General features: G+C 35.0%; 2 protein-coding genes across 4 annotated transcripts; both read left to right on the top strand.

The window, feature by feature from the left end:
• The first annotated feature begins 656 nt into the window (after positions 1 to 656).
• On the top strand, positions 657 to 11,539 carry rhag (Rh associated glycoprotein). Of its 3 annotated transcripts, none has more exons than XM_030128181.1 (10): positions 657 to 930; positions 4,241 to 4,424; positions 5,261 to 5,411; positions 5,509 to 5,656; positions 6,592 to 6,758; positions 6,857 to 6,994; positions 7,274 to 7,400; positions 8,219 to 8,290; positions 8,439 to 8,512; positions 10,141 to 11,539. In XM_030128181.1, the coding sequence occupies exons 1-10, from the start codon at positions 738 to 740 to the stop codon at positions 10,213 to 10,215; spliced, it is 1,329 nt and encodes a 442-aa protein (XP_029984041.1). In that variant the 5' UTR covers positions 657 to 737; the 3' UTR covers positions 10,216 to 11,539. The 3 variants fall into 3 exon arrangements, 2 of the variants coding, with proteins under 2 accessions (XP_029984041.1, XP_029984042.1); XM_030128182.1 differs by having other exon boundaries at positions 738 to 930; positions 7,274 to 7,392; positions 8,217 to 8,290; XR_003934723.1 differs by lacking the exon at positions 10,141 to 11,539 and having other exon boundaries at positions 738 to 930; positions 7,274 to 7,393; positions 8,217 to 8,290; positions 8,439 to 8,502.
• Positions 11,540 to 12,429: 890 nt separating this feature from the next.
• Positions 12,430 to 18,588, top strand: LOC115414836 (protein FAM133). The gene is made up of 7 exons (XM_030128185.1): positions 12,430 to 12,589; positions 12,906 to 12,978; positions 16,244 to 16,405; positions 16,530 to 16,591; positions 16,674 to 16,760; positions 17,376 to 17,468; positions 17,575 to 18,588. Exons 1-7 carry the CDS (start codon positions 12,587 to 12,589, stop codon positions 17,623 to 17,625), a joined length of 531 nt encoding a protein of 176 aa, XP_029984045.1. The 5' UTR covers positions 12,430 to 12,586; the 3' UTR covers positions 17,626 to 18,588.
• The last annotated feature ends 127 nt before the right edge of the window (positions 18,589 to 18,715 follow it).

Here is an 18,715-nt window from a genome sequence, read left to right as displayed (position 1 = left end):
CCATTTTACTGCCTTTTACTTTTCCCTGATATTACAAAATTTTCCTGCAGATCTTTTAGTTTAGAGTATTTTAGCAAAGTGGCATTGGTACTTAAATCTCAGTACTTGCAAAGAATTACATTTACATGTTTTAAAGCACAAAAAATACTTTTCATTGCATTTAGCAGATCGATGATAATAGAAGTATGCAAAAGACAATGTATGTGTAATTAATGCTTCTTGTTAAACAGTTAAAAACAAGACAAGGGAACAGTCCTAAAGTCATTAATATTTAAAAAAAAATAAATAAATAAATTTTTTAGTAGTGGATAAAAGAGATATAACACTACTGTATTTGTACAAAAATACAGTATCGGTGAATTTTTTTTCTGCTGCTCTTGAAGCCATGAAAAAAAGTTTTGATTCCAATCAGGACATGTACTCCTGCAGATCAACAAACATAACTTTGACAGTGAAAAATTAGTGGGAAGGAGCAGTCATTAGGTATTTCTCTCATGTCATTACACTATGTTTTGCTTTGTCCTCTGTTTAGAGGGTGAGCGAAGTCCACGAGGGGGGTGTTCACCTCCCAGACCCGGGCCTTCTGCGATGTCATTGGCCACCACGAAACCTGCATCTCTTTAAAACCAGACACAAATTTCCTCCCTCCCTTCACACACCACAACCACCAAAAAAAGATAGACAGGGAGGGACAGACAGAGTGTGTGTGAGAGATAGACTCAGGAGTTGAACTCAGGATGCCAGCGTACGCCACCAACATGAGGCTCAAGTTCCCCATCGTGGCCTTGGTTTTGGAGATTATCACCATTATTTTGTTTGGAATGTTTGTTGTCTACGACGATGGAAAACATCATGGACATGGACATGATGACCATGATGACCACTCCAATAAAACTGAACATAAGAAGGAACCTATGGACCTCTACCCTAGTAAGTCTACATGGGGGGTGGTGGTGGTGGGGTACACTGCCACAGGATGTCTGAATATGTGGTCACTAACTGGGTCTAGCATATGTCAGATATTCTTTTAAAGTAGTGTAAAACTGTTAAAATTAAAATATTCATGCAAGTTTTTTAGACTGCTGATGTAAGCATGGTAGTACCCTGCAAAGATGGCTTTTTTTTTTTTTTTTTTTTTTCAAGCACAATGCAGCCAAATTGCTGCAAATAAAATGATCAAATTCAACTTTATTTATTTATTTCGAAAGAAACATATGTCTGCTTCGTATTTGTCTTTCAATGTAGACACTTTGTATGATACACTTACAAATAATCAAGTTGTGAATGGCCCAAAAAGAAAAGCTGCTTTTTTTGGAATAGTAGTGAAAAACTGTTAAAATTATTATTATTTTTAAGCACAATGAGGCCAAATACCTACAAATAAAATGAGCAAATTCAACATATTTCTGATTCATATTTCTCTTTCAGTTTAGACACTCTTACGATAACTTTGCAAATAATCAGGTGGTGAATGGCCCAAAAATGCCGCTTTCATTGGAAGAGTAGTGAAAAACTGTTAAAATTAAAATGTTCACACAAGTTTTTTATACTGTTGCTGTAATCATGGTAGTGTCCTGCAAAGATGGCTTTAATTAGGCCAAATTACTACAAATAAAATGATCAAATTCAATATATTTCAGCTTTGTATTTGTCTTTCAATTCAGACACTCTTATGATAAATTTGCAAATAATCAGGTGGTGAATGGCCCGAAAAAAGCTGCTTTCATTGGAATAATAAGGATCCTATTTAAGCCTTTAATTTTCCAATTAGGTTCCAAAGCAGAAATAGAAGGAACTGGAGGCTGTAATCATAGCAGGTCTGGTGAATGCAATAACAGGAGTCATGGGGTCACATTCTCCTCCATCACAAGTCTATTCATGAGCTTGCAGCTGAAGATCCAGCAGGTTTAGTGTCAGGACTCAAACAGTGCAGGTCACATGTGGTTCATATAAATGTGTCTCCTACAAACAGGTAAAAAGAGATGCAACCAAGACAGATAGTAATCAAAGCGGAAAAACAGACTACTGGATACGGTCTGGAACATTTAAAAGTATCAAAGTCAAACACGTGCATCTTGTTAATTTTATCAGTGGATTCACAGAATTAAGATAGCTGCAACTGTGAACTGTAGTTTTACCGCCTGAGCATCTGCACGTGACTGGGTGGGGCAGGTGTGATGCCAGAGATTAGGTCAACAGGGTTTTTAAGTGTGTTTTGATCATAAGTGTAGTCTACCGTGACAGTCTTCCGTAGAGAAACTATCATGGTTTGGATTTCTTTGAAAAAAAAAAAAAAAAACAATAGATGCCACTGTCAGACGCTAATGTAAAAACTGCTCGCTCAAAAACATGCAAACACCCTCGTTATGGTGAATGAACCGAAGCCGTGACCAGTCGGATAACATCAGAAGGCGCGAGGCTATTGCGCGCACACACAGCAGACATCTGTAGTTACTCGTCAAAAGTGGAATTGCAGAATAAAACACATCAGAGCAATAACATGTTTCGCCTCAGCATCTGCATCTGAAATAATAATCTATCCTGTTTTTTTGTTTTTTTTTTGACTGGTTGTACTGCTCCTTTTGCAGACTGCTCTACAGTAGATCCTGAGGGAATTCTCTCTCATCTTGTCTCATCCAGTACTTCAGAAGATTACTAAGCGTTACCCAACATCTGGGCGTGGTGCCAGTCACTGTGGCTGCTTTCCAACTTTACCTCCTATCCATTTTTACATTACACTGCTCAGTAGTGGCCTCTGTTATAAAGAAGGCTTGTCTCAATCACCCAGATAAAGATGGTGAAGTTGAAAGAAAAGCTGTTTTGTTTTGTTTTTTGTTCCAAGTAGTTTTACAGATTTGAGCCAAGTCGGATATTCATTACTGATGTTCTGATTATTACTCCAGTTAAAATCCAATCAGACATCTGCTTGTGTTACACTTTCACCAAGCAATTTACAGAAACAAAATAAAATGTGACGGCAGATGCATGAGCGAGGTGAACAGCATAGTGGGACAACAAACCACAAACAAACAAACCACGCTCAAAATCAATACATTTGTAGAAAGTTGGATAATTATTAAAGACGTGTGTTACTGTTTAACGAGCCTGTTTTTCACCTTGAAAAGAGCTTCATATTTCTTTACATTTCAGTGAATGTAGGTCCCATGTTCTTCCAAAGGGTCTTAACTATGTGCTGACGTTATATTTATGTAAATGTAGTTTACAAAAATAGATCTGGGTGAGTGTAATCCCCTTTATTTGTCTCTCATACAGCTGCTGTATGTTGAACAGACAAGCATCTGATGCCATAAACTAAAAAAAAATGACACCAAATGCAGCTTAAAGTGTTGCTTTTTCTTATATCTGAGGACGTCATAGCTACATTTTTTCCCTATATGCTATAGGTATTACAAAATAAAGAAGAAAAAAACTAAAATATATTTGCAGTTGGTAAAAGTGTGTCCAAAGATTAGTGTTTTTGTTATTTAGGTTTAACATATCACGTACCATCAGCCTTAACAATGAGACTGTGTCCCTTCTGGAGAATGCTGGCTACCGTCATGCTTATTATTAAGCGGAGGAAATTAGTCCTATTGTTTCTCCGCTTCGTATCTCCACCTAGACTTGTTTTCCACATGAGGAGCTCATCATATGAACCTTACATGCTTTTAGAAACTTCCTGCCCCTGTGTGACTCCAGTTGTGCACAAATGTCCAGTAAAGAATGTTGCCTACGTGATTTCTCCTCTTAAAAAACCCTGCAGTCTGATATAAACCAAGTGCCAAAAGAAGCCAAAGTTGCAGTCTTTATTTGCCAAACTAGATCAGACTGTACGTTCCCTCCCCTCTGACCTCTTAGTTTAAAGTTATTAAGATCACATGCACTACAGGGGCATTTTCCCAGAATCCCATTCATAGTATGATTAAATTGCTTTTGCAACTAATAGGTCACATCTAAGAATGCAGCCCCTGTGGATATAAAGGACTCCTGTGAAGTCCAGCAGGGACTCAATAAAACATTTAAACTACAAAGTCACTGGAATATCAACACAACAGCAAAGTCCTAGAAAAATGGGTCATTTCTAATGCACTGTGGCATTTTATAAAAGCGTTTCATCTGATTCTATTTAATGTCGACACTCAACTGAGGCAAAAGTGGGACATTCTTAACAAACCGGGGGTCGCTGTCCTTAAACCAGCAGTAGATCTGACCCCTTTTGTCCTTCTGTCCTCGCCTGCAGTGTTCCAGGACGTCCATGTCATGATCTTCATTGGTTTCGGGTTCCTGATGACTTTCCTCAAGAGATACGGCTTCAGCAGCGTTGGCATCAACCTCCTCCTGGCCGCCTTCGGCCTGCAGTGGGGCCTCCTCATGCAGGGCATCTGGCATCTGGAGGACGGAAAGATTAAAGTCGACATCTTCAAGTATGACAAAGCCTCTGCACACACATTTACATACATAGATAGATAGATAGTTTTCAGGAAAATAAGGATCACCTATTATTTTTTTCTAAGTATTGTCATAGTATAGCTCCAAAGTAAAGCAAACCTGTATAGTATAGTATAGTATAGCATGATATAGTATAATTTAGTATAGTATAATATAGCATGATATAGTATAGTATGACAGTATAATTTAGTATAGTATAATATAGTATAGTATGATATAGTATAATATAGTCTAGTATAATATGATATAGAATAATTTAGTATAGTATAATATAGCATGATATAGTATAGTATGATATAGTATAATTTAGTATAGTATGTTATAGTATAATTTAGTGTAGTATAGTATAATATAGTATAATATAGTCTAGTATGATATAGTATAATTTAGTATAGTAGAGTATAATATAGTATAGTAGAGTATAATGTAGCATGATATAGTACAGTATGATATTGTATAATTTAGTATAGTATAAAATAGTATAGTATAGTATGATATAGTATAATATAGTCTAGTAGAGTATGATATAGTATAATTTAGTATAGTACGATATAGTATAATATAGTCTAGTATAGTATAATATAGTATGATATTGTATATAATATAGTACAGTATAGTATGATATAGTATGATATTGTATAGTATAATATAGTATAGTTGTTCCTCATTTTCAATTAAATAACTGAAAAGCTTCAAAGTGCTCAGTTCAGATTAAACATCAGATAATAAAGGTTCAGGTTTAAGTGCTTCTTTTCTCAGATTCTGTAGATTTTTTGGGTTCCTAATGGCTCATTTTTATTTCCTCTCCTAGAATAATCAACGCAGACTTCAGCACAGCCACAGTCCTGATCTCGTTCGGTGCTGTTCTGGGTAAAACCAGCCCTGTGCAGCTCCTGATCATGACCATCCTGGAGATCACCATCTTCTCTATCAATGAGCACCTGGTGGCTACGGTCCTGGAGGTGAGTAGAGTACACTCATGACAAACGCACAAACAACGGCTTTAAACCCAAACATTCAATGGATTTTAATGAGCCTATGTCATCATTCCTCTCACAGGCTAATGATGTTGGAGCCTCTATGATCATCCACGCCTATGGAGCCTACTTTGGCCTCGCAGTGGCTCGGGTTCTCTACAGACCAGGTTTAAGAAACGGACATGAGAATGACGGATCTGTTTATCACTCTGATCTGTTCGCTATGATCGGTAAGAGTCAGTTACAACTGGTGAATAATAAGAGTCTTTAATATTTAAAACCCATATTCTGTTTGTTTATCTGGTTATTGAGGCTTACAGCATATGTGACTCATGCCACCTAGTGGCCACAAGTGAAAATGCAGCATCATGTCCTAAATGATGTGATGTGGAGCAGTAAAATAATAACATAATAATCTATAAATGAAGTCAATGACAAACTTATCTCTATGTTTTGGAGTGTAAATAATACATTTAATAAAGGAAAATGTTTACATCTACAAACTATCATATAAAGAATGTGAATAACATGAGCAACTCCGACTACTTCTCACTCCTTTTTGATTATGTATTTTATGTCTTATGTTTAAATGTTTTGTTTGTTTATTTTCTCTCTTTTTTTTTTTACATCCCTATTCATAATAAATACTTCAATCAATCAAACCATGAACAACATGAAATATCTTAAGAAAAATAAGTACAATTTTAATAATACTATTCATAGGTTATTATAATAGTATTTTACTGGTCGGACACACTTGGGATTGAATTGGTCTGCATGTGGCCCCTCAACTAAAATGATTTTGACACCTTTGATTGTTAATATCTTTAGTATAAATTTCGTATTTCACATATTTATCTCACAGGCCAGATTGCTGAATGTTTGACACCCCTGATCCAAACTTTTTGCTGTGCATCATTACTGCACAGGATACAATTATAAAATCCATATTAATAGATAATGATGATAGATTATAGATTATCAACTGTATGTAAAGGCGATGTGTTCCAGTTTTAATTTTTTCTTTGGCTCATGTTTCATTTGTGTTGCTTTCTTACTTTCTCTAATATATTGTATTTTTGGAGCTATTTCTTGCATGTTCACAAATAAACCCAACTCAGATCCTGAACTGATCCACAAATTGTTTCATCATCCTCCTCTACAGGAACTGTCTTCCTGTGGATGTTCTGGCCCAGTTTTAACTCTGCCATCGCTGACCCGGGCTACACTCAGCTCACTGCAGTCATCAACACCTACTTGTCCCTGGCCTCCTGTGTGCTCTCTGCCTACGCCATCTCCAGTCTCGTGGAGCACAAAGGGAAGCTGGACATGGTCAGTAAACCAGCCTCTGATGCTCACAGACCCAGTGTGTTTAGTGTTATGGTCATGGTAGACACTCTCATTTCTATGTCTTGATTTATTTACTTCAGGTGCACATTCAGAACGCCACCCTGGCTGGTGGTGTTGCCGTGGGCACGTGTGCTGACATGAACATTGGACCATTTGGCGCTATGCTGATTGGATTAGTAGCTGGCATCATTTCTACCCTGGGCTTCAAGTTCCTGACTGTGAGTGCAAAGCCAATTAAAAAATCTAGACAAGTAGTTTCACGTGGCAGCCTGAGTTTATTTGTTTTTTTTTGCTTATTGATGTATCCACTTTAAAAACCACATATTTTTCCTCTTAAATTATTTAACAAATATAAACTCTAATTACCATGATTTCTTTAGCATAATCATTTCGTTCAGTTTAAAGCAGAAATACTACAAATAACTCTTTTAATTTATGCATTTTGTTTTAATTACAATACATACTGTTGAATTAAGGTGCATTTTCTTCCTTTTTAGCCCATTCTGGCATCCAACCTGGGCATTCAGGATACATGTGGAGTCCACAATCTGCACGGCATGCCTGGCATCTTGGGTGGGCTGGCTGGTATTGTGGCTGTAGCTTTGGGGAAAAAAAAAGTAAGTGGTCGTTTTAGAATAGAATACAATAAATCTTTATCGTCACTGTTATAGGAACAATGAAAATCAGTTTAGCAGCTCTGTTCTGTCAGTTCTGTACAGAAAAATACTGAAAATATACACTAAAAAATAATGAAAATATGCAAATTTATTCCACAGAGTAGAAGATATACATACAAAATATAAAGGTTATATAGAAGAATATATAGAAGGCGAAATATAAAGGATAGGAAGTGCAAAAAGAAAGCCTGTATCACAAAAACATACTGAAAATATATAAATCTATATCAAAGAGTAGAAGAAATATGAAGTAAAATATAAAGGATATATAGATACAACCAATACAAAGGTGCTATGACATGTTATTCATCGTTATCTATTTTAATGTGATAAATGGCCGATAAAGGAAATTTATTTGGTTCTGAATCTGACACTGAACATAAGGAAGGGGCAGGACTGGATAAGCCTTTGCTTCTTTCTGTCCCTCCTCAAACTGTGTTTATGAGTTGATTCATATATACATTTATGTTAAATTTCTTGTATTTCATTACTTTTTCTGTGATTAATGACCATTGATGGGTGCATATTTAATTGATTTCTTGCTTTTATTGTTTTTTTTTTAGTTCTTTTTTTTTTTTTACTTCCAAGTTTGAGACAAATAAACTATACTAAACTAAACTAAACTAAGAAGTTAAAATTAAAAAATAAGTGTACTTGTATGTGTTTGTGTTTATAAGTATAATAACATATCCACACTAATAACAGCATTGTTTCAGCTAAATGTCACATTGTAGCTCTTACATTTCTCCTTCCTACTCTTCAGAGGTAAAGCTGAAATGCAAGCTGCTGCTTTGGCTTCATCCCTCGGGTTCGCTGTGGTCGGAGGTGCCGTAACAGGTGAGCGGGAATGAAAATGAGACCATAAACGCAACACGGTGTGGCAGTTATTCCAGTTAAACACAGGGTCTGCCGCTTGATTGAAAGATTCATGACACTGAAGGGCTGAGGATCACATGTAACTGAATAAGTCATTTTCTTTCTTAAGGTTTCATAATGAAGTTGCCGTTCTGGGGACAGCCTCCAGACCAGAACTGCTTTGATGATTCTATTTACTGGGAGGTGAGAAATCCCACTCCTCATAACTATTACATCTAGTTTCTGAGTGCTGAGCATCACAAGTGACAGATGTAACCCAGTGGTTTGTTTTTTTTATTAAGTCAGTTATTCTCAGTGATGCTTGTATTTTACTTGAATATTTCCATTTTATGCTTCTTCATATGCTTTTTACTCCAATACATTTGTGTGACAGCTTTAGTTAATTCTCTGATCGTCATGTTTTATCCCCTTCCTGTCGAGTGAAAACCATAAATCTCCAAATGTGTTAATTTTTACCATGTTTTTTTCTGACGGATTAAGTCAATACTTTACGCCACTACATTTTAAGCTTAAATACACTCTTTAAAATATTCTGGAATATTTTGGAAAATGTCATAACACTGGAAACAAGGCTCATAAAAAACATTCTAGAGATACATATGATGATTTTATACAACATGATGCAGTATTTTGGTTTAAGCTACTAAAGAGTATATGAGGTAAATCAAATGTGCTCAACTTAAACAACATAAATAATAATTAATGAATTAATAACTGAAATACTCTGAAATTCAAAATTTCAACCTTTGTGTGTTATTGGACATTGTCATCTACCTCCTCGTCAGTTGCCGTGACAACAGTCTCCCTTCTCTTGCCATAAAACATGTGAACAGCGCTTGCTAAAAAGTAAACACATGCAATAAAACAACTGTTATCAGGTTATAAACTAACTAAAATCACTCATATTGACTATTTGCAGCTTCAAAATGTCTATAATATCTCTCTGAATCATTGTATAGTGTTATAAAAAAAATAAAAAAAAATAAATCAGCATGCTTCTTGACCTCACTGAGGCACAGGATTGGCCCCATATTTAATGTTTGTAAGGGGTTAATACATTTTTGCCTCTAAAATTTGCATACTTGATTAGGCTTTAAAAAATTTTAACCCACAAAGACCCAATGCTACTTTCGTGGCACTTCCAAAATTATTTTTTCTCTTTATTTGACTTTTCTTAAGTGATTTATCCCCATTTATTATAATATTATCTTTTGTATTTTGTGTTTTTTCAGTTTAAATCATGCATGTACCTATATTTAATTTAATGATAATGCAGATGTTCATAAAAGCTCAGATTAAAGTTGAGAATTATTATATAAGAAACAGAGAAAACCTAAGAAAAAGTGACTTTTTTGTAGTAAAATCTATCATTAATTGAGCATAAAACAAGTGTCCATCGATTGTCATTGATCCAACTCCATGGGTTTTACTGGTGAATCAATGTTGTAGAAGATGACAGTGTTTCCATGGTAACTACAGAGCCTCTGAACATCCAAATAGGTCATATCTGATAGCAATGAAAAGATGACGAACTGATTTTACACCAGTTATTTACATGAATTGATAAGATTGGTGGATCAACAGATATTAAACAGTTTAGATCAGTAGATGGTTTAGGTCGACGGTGGATGTCTGAGACTTTATGGGTTAATTACATTACATGGATGTACAGAATAAACAGGAAACATCCTGTGATTGTCTAAACAGTCTGCGACTGTTTATTTTTACACTCTCCATCCAGGTGGTACTGCATATTAAATTCCTCATTCATTATAGCCCAGACGTATGACTCATATATGCATGTTTTTCAGGTTCCTGCGGAGGAGGATGAGAACGAGGAGAGCTTGGCTCATGCCGATCACTCAAAGAACAAGGCGGAGGTTTAAGGATCTGTTCACTGAGTCCACTGACCAACCAATAAAGAATAAGTGGATAATAGAAACCAGCTACACAATGACCGCAGATGAAGACTTACCAGCCAAGATCATTTTACTCTGTTTTGCAGTTTTGAAGCTTTACGAGTAATGACGTCTAATATCTATACGCACATCTGATCTCCACTACACTTATCAGGGTATTTTTCCATTATAGTCCCTTATAAACAACATGAGTAATCTGACTGTGGCGACTGATGTGAGAGCGAGTAAATTAATTCCATGTAATCACAAAAAATTCATTTCAAAGGAGAGCAGCAACCTTCAGGGATCTTTTTAACATCAATCAGTATTTTTCCACAGCGCACATATCATAGATTCACTGCTGATACACACGTACTTCTATAAGCTTTTCCTTATTTCATTTTTATATCTTGAGAAGCATTAAAGCATGTTTTGACATTTTAATTTAGTGTATTTTTTTTTCATACCTTCTTTTGTATTTCCATGACATACATTATGTAGTATCTATGCTGAGGCTCAGGTCACAGACAGGAATCACACTTAGTTTTACCTGCTGCTGCTGCTTCATGTTACCTCACAGGAGCCCAGTCCTTTTGCAGGGAGCCCGAGTGGACCGTGTGAAGTCTGAAGCAGCTCTGACACGGGCAGGGATAGTCGCAAAAAGCTCTTGTAACTAATGGACCTTCATGTGGTTTAACTTCCGCTGCTTCTGAGCATCGTCTACCTACCTGAGGGCAGCTGTACACGATTTTAAAGCAATGACGACTTAGCACTTAGTATTAAATCACCTGTCACAGAGCAAGCTGCGGTTTAGTTTTTTTCAGTTTTTCTATATACATCCAATGTATTCTTACATGTACATACAGATTAGTTTTTAGATGGAGTGACATCGTCGGTTTTATCACGGCCCTGTACGGTCAAAGAAAACTGGTACTGATTACTTTTCAAGTATCTTTACAGAGAAAACAGAAATTAAATACTTCTTTTTCTATTTAGTCTGCATATTGAATCATCATCATCATCATCATCACCATCATGTAGTTACAGAACCGTCATTTCTTTATTCGGCCTTCTCATCGTTGAAGTTGTATGAAGGAAAGGTTTTTATCGTGTGAAACATCCAAACATGAGACTACAGAGGCAGATTAAACTGACTACACTTTCTTATCAATGGTATTTTGGTTTTGTCAAACAATTTGCAATGCCAAGAACACTGAAACGCATCAAGATTTTGTATTTTTATACAGTGGGTGTGTGCTCTTATTTGTATAATATACTAATACTTTCATAATAAATATGTTTTTGTACAATAGCCACAGTTGTGTGTCTCTTTTTCCGTGTGGTGGAATGTACACATAGTTTCCCTTAAGTACAAATTTGAGTTTTCTCTTTTGCACCAATTTCTATTGTATTTTTTCTCTGCTACATTTGTCTGACAACGTTAGATTCTAGTTACTGTTTGTTTGTGTTGATATTGAATGTTTCTAATAACCTAAAGGATTCAGTGTCACTTTGTGGAATTAGGAAATTTTCTTTCTTAAGATAAATCATTTAAAACCCTTTTGGTTTTAGCTGGAAAATGCAGTGTCGCAAAGTTATTAACATTGTGAAAAGCAGTAAAATGTTGCGTATACATTAATGCAGTGGTACAAATGAATCAAAAACACTATATATATATAAAAGGAAAACAAGCAGGGATTATCATTGCTGATGAATTGAATTTTACTTAAATGTAATTTTTAATTTGTAGCGGAATATTTTTGCAATGATGTTCAAAGGTTTTGCAAAGATATTCACCTTAAACTAAAATAAAAGTGAAAAAGTGCAGACTGATTTATTTCAGTTCCAGTATAAAACTAAAAAGTAGCCCTTTAGGTTTAATTGACATCAGTTTTCATCTCATATAATAGGAAATCAGGGTTTTGTTTTGTTTTGTTTTGTTTTGTTTTATCACATCAAACTAATCATCGAATTGTATCAGTCTCATTTCAACTTTTATTTTGTTTTCATTTTGTTTCTTCGATATGTCTTTCATGCCGTTTTAGCCTTGTTTTAACTTTTTACGCAGTTTTTTTTTTTTTTTGTAAGATTCCAAGTTGTAAGTCTTTTATTCCATCTTTACTTCTCAGTACTAACCTGTTGTAATTCCCTATTTCCACCGCTAGAGGCGCTGTGCTCAGTCTGTTTGACTGTTGTGAACGTAGCAGAGCCGCGGTGCATAGTGGGATACAAAATGTCTCCCAATATTACCTTTCGCAGCCAATTTATCCAAAATAACTGCGATTAAATATATTATTTGTATTGTTCTTCGGTAGTGCTGTTGCTGTATTTCTGATATTAATTGTATATAGCGGCTAATATGGTGAGTACAGATTATTTTTCTCTGTTAGCATCAATAACCGAGACATTTTATTAGCGGTTTGTAGCCGACTAGCACAGTTAGCATTAGCATAAAACCATAACTTAACGTAGAACATCATAACAGGACAGTTACTGCTAATATGCGTTGTCTGTACACTATGCGGGTTAAACGCTAGACCCGAGGATGTCTGTTTGAAACTACTAAGTTAAACATTTGGTCTCTTTTCGCTTCTTCAGTGAACGCACTATATATTGAATGAGACACACTTAATCAGAATCCAAACATAATTGGAACGCAAACATTTCTCTGTTTCCAGTCTACAAAAGCGGAGTGCAGAGTATCCAGCTCCACCTCCAGAACAGAAGAAAGGAGAAGATCGACAAGCAGAGGCAAGACTATACGCATTAACACAGAATTATTTAACTTCATCATACATAAGACGAATGGATGAAAACATTCATTGATGACTGATCCTCCAGTCTGTTTAATACAGGGGCGTCAAACTCATGTTAGTTCAGGGGCCACATACAACTCAATATGACCTGCAGTGGGCAGGATCATTAAAATAATAACACAACAATACAAAAATAATATGAATTCCAAAATTTGTATGTCAAATTTCTGTGTTTAAGAGTGAAAAAACTAAAATTTTATTATCAAAATTTTTACATCCTTTAACCCTTTCATGTACGAATTATGAGAAACTTAGTCAAGATTTTTTTCCTGAGTGTGTTTATTCCTTTATAGGCACGAAATAACAATGCAATTAAATTTTTTTAATGAACCTATTTTTCATGGAGTTCCAAAAATGTCCACTCAGCTGGACACCATGTGTTTGATTTTTGAAGCAAAGAAACATGTATTTAAAACGCAAGATCAGAAAGTGATATACTGTGTGAAAACTATGAAATAAAAACATTTTTAATGCAGCTAATCTGATGTTTTCTCACATTTTATCATATTTCCAATTTTTATAGCAATTTAATTACACATAAACATGTTACTGCAGATCAGGTTTATCTAGAACAGCAAAGTGACAGTAATGGTATAAATGTCAGTGTATTAAGGGATGGTGCATAGGCGTCCACTGTGTTGGTTGATATGGAACTAAAACAACAAAACCCATGAATATATAAGAGAATGGCTGTAGAATAACTGTCCACTGTGGTGACCACTGTGCATGAAAGGGTTAAAAAAAAATGTGGAAAAACATGAACAACCATGACCAAAATGAAATTTATTAAGAAACAAAAGTGCAATTTTAACAATTTATGCCATTATCTGGCCTCAGCTTCTCATTTTCACATGTTCATTACAACTTACAGATCACAGTGGATCTACAAATACACAAAGCATTTAATAATAGACAGAATATTGGTACAGTTACTCTTAATTCTCTTAAGACATTTCAGGTTGTTCATATTTGTTCAGGTTTTTCACATTTTTTGTAAAAGGCTAGTCTGTAAATGTTAACATTTTTGTGTAATTTTACTTTTTTTTTTACACTAAAACAAAGAGAAAAAATTGTGGTTTTCATTATTTATAGGTTATTATGATAGTATTTTACTGGTCTGACCCACTTTAGCTGGAACTGACCTAAAATTATTTTGGCATCCTTGATTGTTAATATCTTCAGTGGAGTTTTTGTGTTTCACTAATTCATCCCGCTGGCTGGACTGGACCCATTGGCGGGCCAGTTTTGACACCCCTGGTTTAATACATGTGCACACTCTGTCAGCCTTAGTGCTCTTCCCTTTATTTTAAATTGTCAGATATCGGATTCCAGTATGAACTACTCATTGTCCTGAACTGAACCAAATGCAAAAAGCAAGTGGTACTAGAAGTGTTCAGATCATTCCCATCAGTAAAAGTAGTCAGACATGCATTGAAAATACTCCACTACAAGTAAACATTGTGCGTTTAAACCAGTTTTTATGCTATTATATTTAAATATCATTAATATTTATTGCAGTTTTCCTAATTGCAAAATTTCATATCACGGTTATTGTGATCCAAAATTATCACAGTTATCATTATTATTGCGGTATTGTTGAAATTGTGCTCAAAATGTTCCAAAAGTACTGATACACACACTGAAATAATTTAACCAAGTTGTGTTTTGAACAAAAACAACAAAAAAAACAAATAAAATAACTGGTACAATGTATCTTCTGTTGCAGAAACATTCAAATATTAACTCTTAGTGGTCTGAGCCTATTTTGTCCGTTTTTCAGTCCTTTTGATTTTGCCTTTATATACTATATAAACAAATGTTTACTATACCCATGTTAGGAATCTTTTTTTTTCAGCACAACTTAATCTATATCATCTGTCTATTATTTTTTCATTTTAACCTACTGTAAAAACATAAAAGGACAAAAAACACAAATTATATAAAATCTGATTTGAAAAATGAATATAATTTATTGCATAAATAACACAAAGATGCTTAACAGACCTTTTCAAAAACTTTAAAAGTGAATATTGGTTTCAAATATTATGTATAGAAAATTAAAATTGTAATAAAATAAAACTATACTCAAATATTTGACATAAAAGCAGATCTTTACATAGGCGTTTTTTTCCCCCAAAAGTGTGGTAATCAAACATGGTTATCATGATAATTACAATTTAAACGGTAATACTAACCTTCTGCAATTTTACCGCAGTTTATCGTTATACCGGTAGTCGTTACATCCCTAGATACATATATGTTGTGTTTGATCTGCTTCATAACATGTGGATGAATATTGTCAGTGCACAGTTCCACATAAAATCTGATCTTACTGTTCAGAATGAGATCACAGTGGAAAAGATAAAATTGTAATCTGATTTTTTTTATCAGATATAGAGGTAACAAATCAGATTTCATGTGATTTGTTCTGTTTACATTGTCATGAGCAAAACAGTTCTCATGGTTCAAGTTATCTTTATTATCCTCGAAGGGCAATTTGTTTTGCAGCCAGCAGAACAATCATCAAGCAGACAAAAGACAAAACCAAATACAACAATACTAATTAAATAGTCTCATTAACCAGCCTGATGGCAGATGGAATAAAGGATTTTTTGAACCTATTGGTTCTGCACAGTGGCTGGCTGGACCTACAACCTGATGGGAGCAATCTGAATTCACCAGATAATGGATGGCTCAAGTCAGTAATAATGCATCTAGCCTTTTCAAGGACCTGCTGTTGTACAGGGCAAGAAGAGTGTTGAGGGGAGTGCCAGCAATTTTAATACAAATTTTCACAATTCCCTGAAGATGATTTCTCTGCTGAGCAGAAAGTGACCCGTGCCAATAGAAAAAAGAAAAGGTTAAAATAGATTCAATAAAACAGGAGTAAAACATTCTCATATAAGTTGTGTCGACATTAAACCTGCAGAGTTCTAAGTCACATTTGAAGGAAAAGCTCAGATTTGGTCTTTTTTTTTTTTTTTACCTGCAGTGTGCACTTAGCCTATGTATTATCTGTGATCCATATGAATTTTTGTAATACACCACAATAAGTTCTCAAGCTGTAGAATTTCAACTGTTATATTACTGAGAAGTTCACCAGTTTTATTTTCGGCCTTATAAAAGAGTTACTTCATATCCTGTGTCTGCTGGAAATGATTGCTGTAAAACCTGACTTGCTGGGTGTTCCGTTTCATCAGGGCGGGAAAAAAGGAAACGGAAACGCAGCCGGAGTAGATCTTCCTCTTCATCCTCCTCAAGTTCATCATCATCCTCTTCCTCTTCCTCATCCTCATCGCACTCCTCTTCATCAGGTTCATCAAATTCGTCGAGTCGCAGTCGGAGTAGCTCTAGTAGTAGCGGTAAGTTTAAGTAAAGACAGGTGTTTGCATTTTAATTACGAGTATTGTTTTATACTACTGTGTAAGATCAAATATTACATGTGTTTTATAAATATTACAATATGTTTTTTTTTTTTCTTTAAAGATTCACGGAGTAAATCCAGAAAGCAGTCGAAGAAAAGGAAAAAAGAGAAACAACACAAAAAAGTAACCTTATGCATATAGTTGCCCTCATTAGCGATTTGAAATGATGATTTCACTAAATGTATATGTTTATTTTCTGGACCAGAAAGGGAAGAAAGAGAAGCGACATAAACGTAAGAAGGACAAGAAAACAAAAGGAGAAGACAATTCTGGGCCTGTCCAGATCTCCAAGGTAGTATCTGATCTTCTCTGCCCTTAAAGTTAATGTTACGTGAACTCATGCTTTAAGTAAACGATGTGACTCTTCTCAGGCTATAACTTCAACTATGCATCTACAGTCGTGGAAAAATTATTAGACCCGCCTTGTTTTCTTCAATTTCTTGTTCATTTTAATGCCTGGTACAACTAAAGGTACATTTGTTTGGACAAATATAATAACAACAAAAATAGCTCATAACAGTTTAATTTCAGAGCTGATATCTATCCATTTTCCGTGGTTTTCTTGATAATAACCAAAATCACTGAAGTTCTTATATCAATAGCTATGACATTGTACTGACAAAAACAGTGCTTTTAGACATTCTGTGTTTTCTTTTCTGTCTGTTTTAGTCACATGATACAAACAGGAGTTAGTACTTGATTGCATAATCATTGTTTTTGATGACTTTTGATGATCTAATAATTTTTTCCACGACTGTATGATAGCTGTTTATTGTTTTATTTTCATCTCGACATTTAGGAATTCATTAGGTGTTATTGATCTAGAAAACTACATTTGTGCTAATACACACAGTACAATTTTAAATATTGTTTCTTAGAAGTAACTTTTACCTTTTTTTTCTTTCAGTACTTGAAAGAGAGAAAGAAGGGTGGCAAGTACAGCATGATCTCAGGGAAGAAGATCAAGATGAAAGTAAAGAAGTCAAAGAAAGACAAACAGGTACTCTCATCTTTATTAAAAAAAAAAAAAAGAATTGGTCAAGGTTTGCTTTTCTACCCGGTAAATGATTCTAATGTGCTTTGTATTCCATACGTTTCTGTTACAGAGGGATAAAAATCGAGCAGAGCTTCTTGAGTTCTTGAACTCTACCCTGTGACTCCACATGGAGGTCGTCAGTAAAATGGATAGATCAGCAGAACTCAGGAAACAACATGCAGCTTTTCAGGAGAATCAATACAGATGTTTTTCTGAGATAAGTAGAACTTGCAACGATAAGCTGGGAGTGTGTCTTAAAGCAAAGTGCAATGCTTTAAGACCAGTATCTGCGTATTCACCGTGCAGGCCTGGTGCTGCTGTCAAATGTCAACAGTTAATGATGAGTATTTTCATCTCATATTTCATCTCTGACCAGAGTTGCTCTAAGGGGAGTTTAAACTGTAGTTGATAAGGTTTTTTCTCTTATTTTAGTCCTTTTTTTTATCTGTCAACAATATTGATTCGCGGAATCCTTTAGGACTGCCCATACATGTATGTTTTGTAGAATTCCGACGGCTAAGTTTCCACAGTAATATCTGACTGTGGGAATCTGTGTGATCAGTGTGTACTGATATAAAAGTGTAAATGTTGTTCGAAATGATGTGAGAATCAGCCTGCAATGTGTGTGTCTCAGTCACAACATTCCTCCAAATGTGTAATATCCGTCATTTTATTCAATTAAAATATAAAACACAATCAACGTTAGTCAAACCAGTTGAAAGCTTTACTGTATTTGGATGATGGAGTAAATCTGTTGTGTACCGTTGCATTTTGCTGTGTGACAAACAGAAGAGAAACAGCAATAAAAAGCTGAAAAGATTTACTTTGAAATGTTTCCCTCAGACACATCTCTATTCTTTGAATCCATCTGAAGAGCTCAGATTTTTCTATTCAGTTTGGTGACCTTGAAGAATGAATGTTGTGCTTCCGTTTTGTGCTGATAACAGAAAAACTGTCACAACTTAATCTTAGGGTTTCTGTGGGTCTTTAGAAAGTGTGGAATAAAACATCTGAATATTGCAGCCTTGAAATATACATTACACTCAGCATGTGAGGTCAGAAAAATATAAATCCACTGCAAAAATTAAAAAAAACATAGAAATGTCAGCCATTACCCAATATTCCTTTATAGTTACATGAGGAAAAATACAATGTGAAATAGGTTTTTATTGCGTTCATTAAAAAGGCTTTAAAATCGTGTATATCAGGGG

This window comes from Sphaeramia orbicularis, chromosome 24 (assembly GCF_902148855.1).
Source record: "Sphaeramia orbicularis chromosome 24, fSphaOr1.1, whole genome shotgun sequence".
NCBI classification, from domain to species: domain Eukaryota; kingdom Metazoa; phylum Chordata; class Actinopteri; order Kurtiformes; family Apogonidae; genus Sphaeramia; species Sphaeramia orbicularis.
This window is presented reverse-complemented; position numbering and strand designations above follow the sequence as displayed.

Bases quoted from the DNA above. Each gene is read 5' to 3' on its own strand.
- rhag (XM_030128181.1), top strand. From the start codon at position 738: ATGCCAGCGTACGCCACCAACATGAGGCTCAAGTTCCCCATCGTGGCC. The intron at 931-4,240 runs GTAAGTCTACAT...CCTCGCCTGCAG, and splicing joins ACCTATGGACCTCTACCCTA to TGTTCCAGGACGTCCATGTC. The intron at 7,401-8,218 runs GTCGTTTTAGAA...TACTCTTCAGAG, and splicing joins GGGGAAAAAAAAAGTAAGTG to GTAAAGCTGAAATGCAAGCT.
- LOC115414836 (XM_030128185.1), top strand. The intron at 16,761-17,375 runs GTAGTATCTGAT...TTTTTCTTTCAG, and splicing joins GGCCTGTCCAGATCTCCAAG to TACTTGAAAGAGAGAAAGAA. The intron at 17,469-17,574 runs GTACTCTCATCT...TTTCTGTTACAG, and splicing joins AGTCAAAGAAAGACAAACAG to AGGGATAAAAATCGAGCAGA.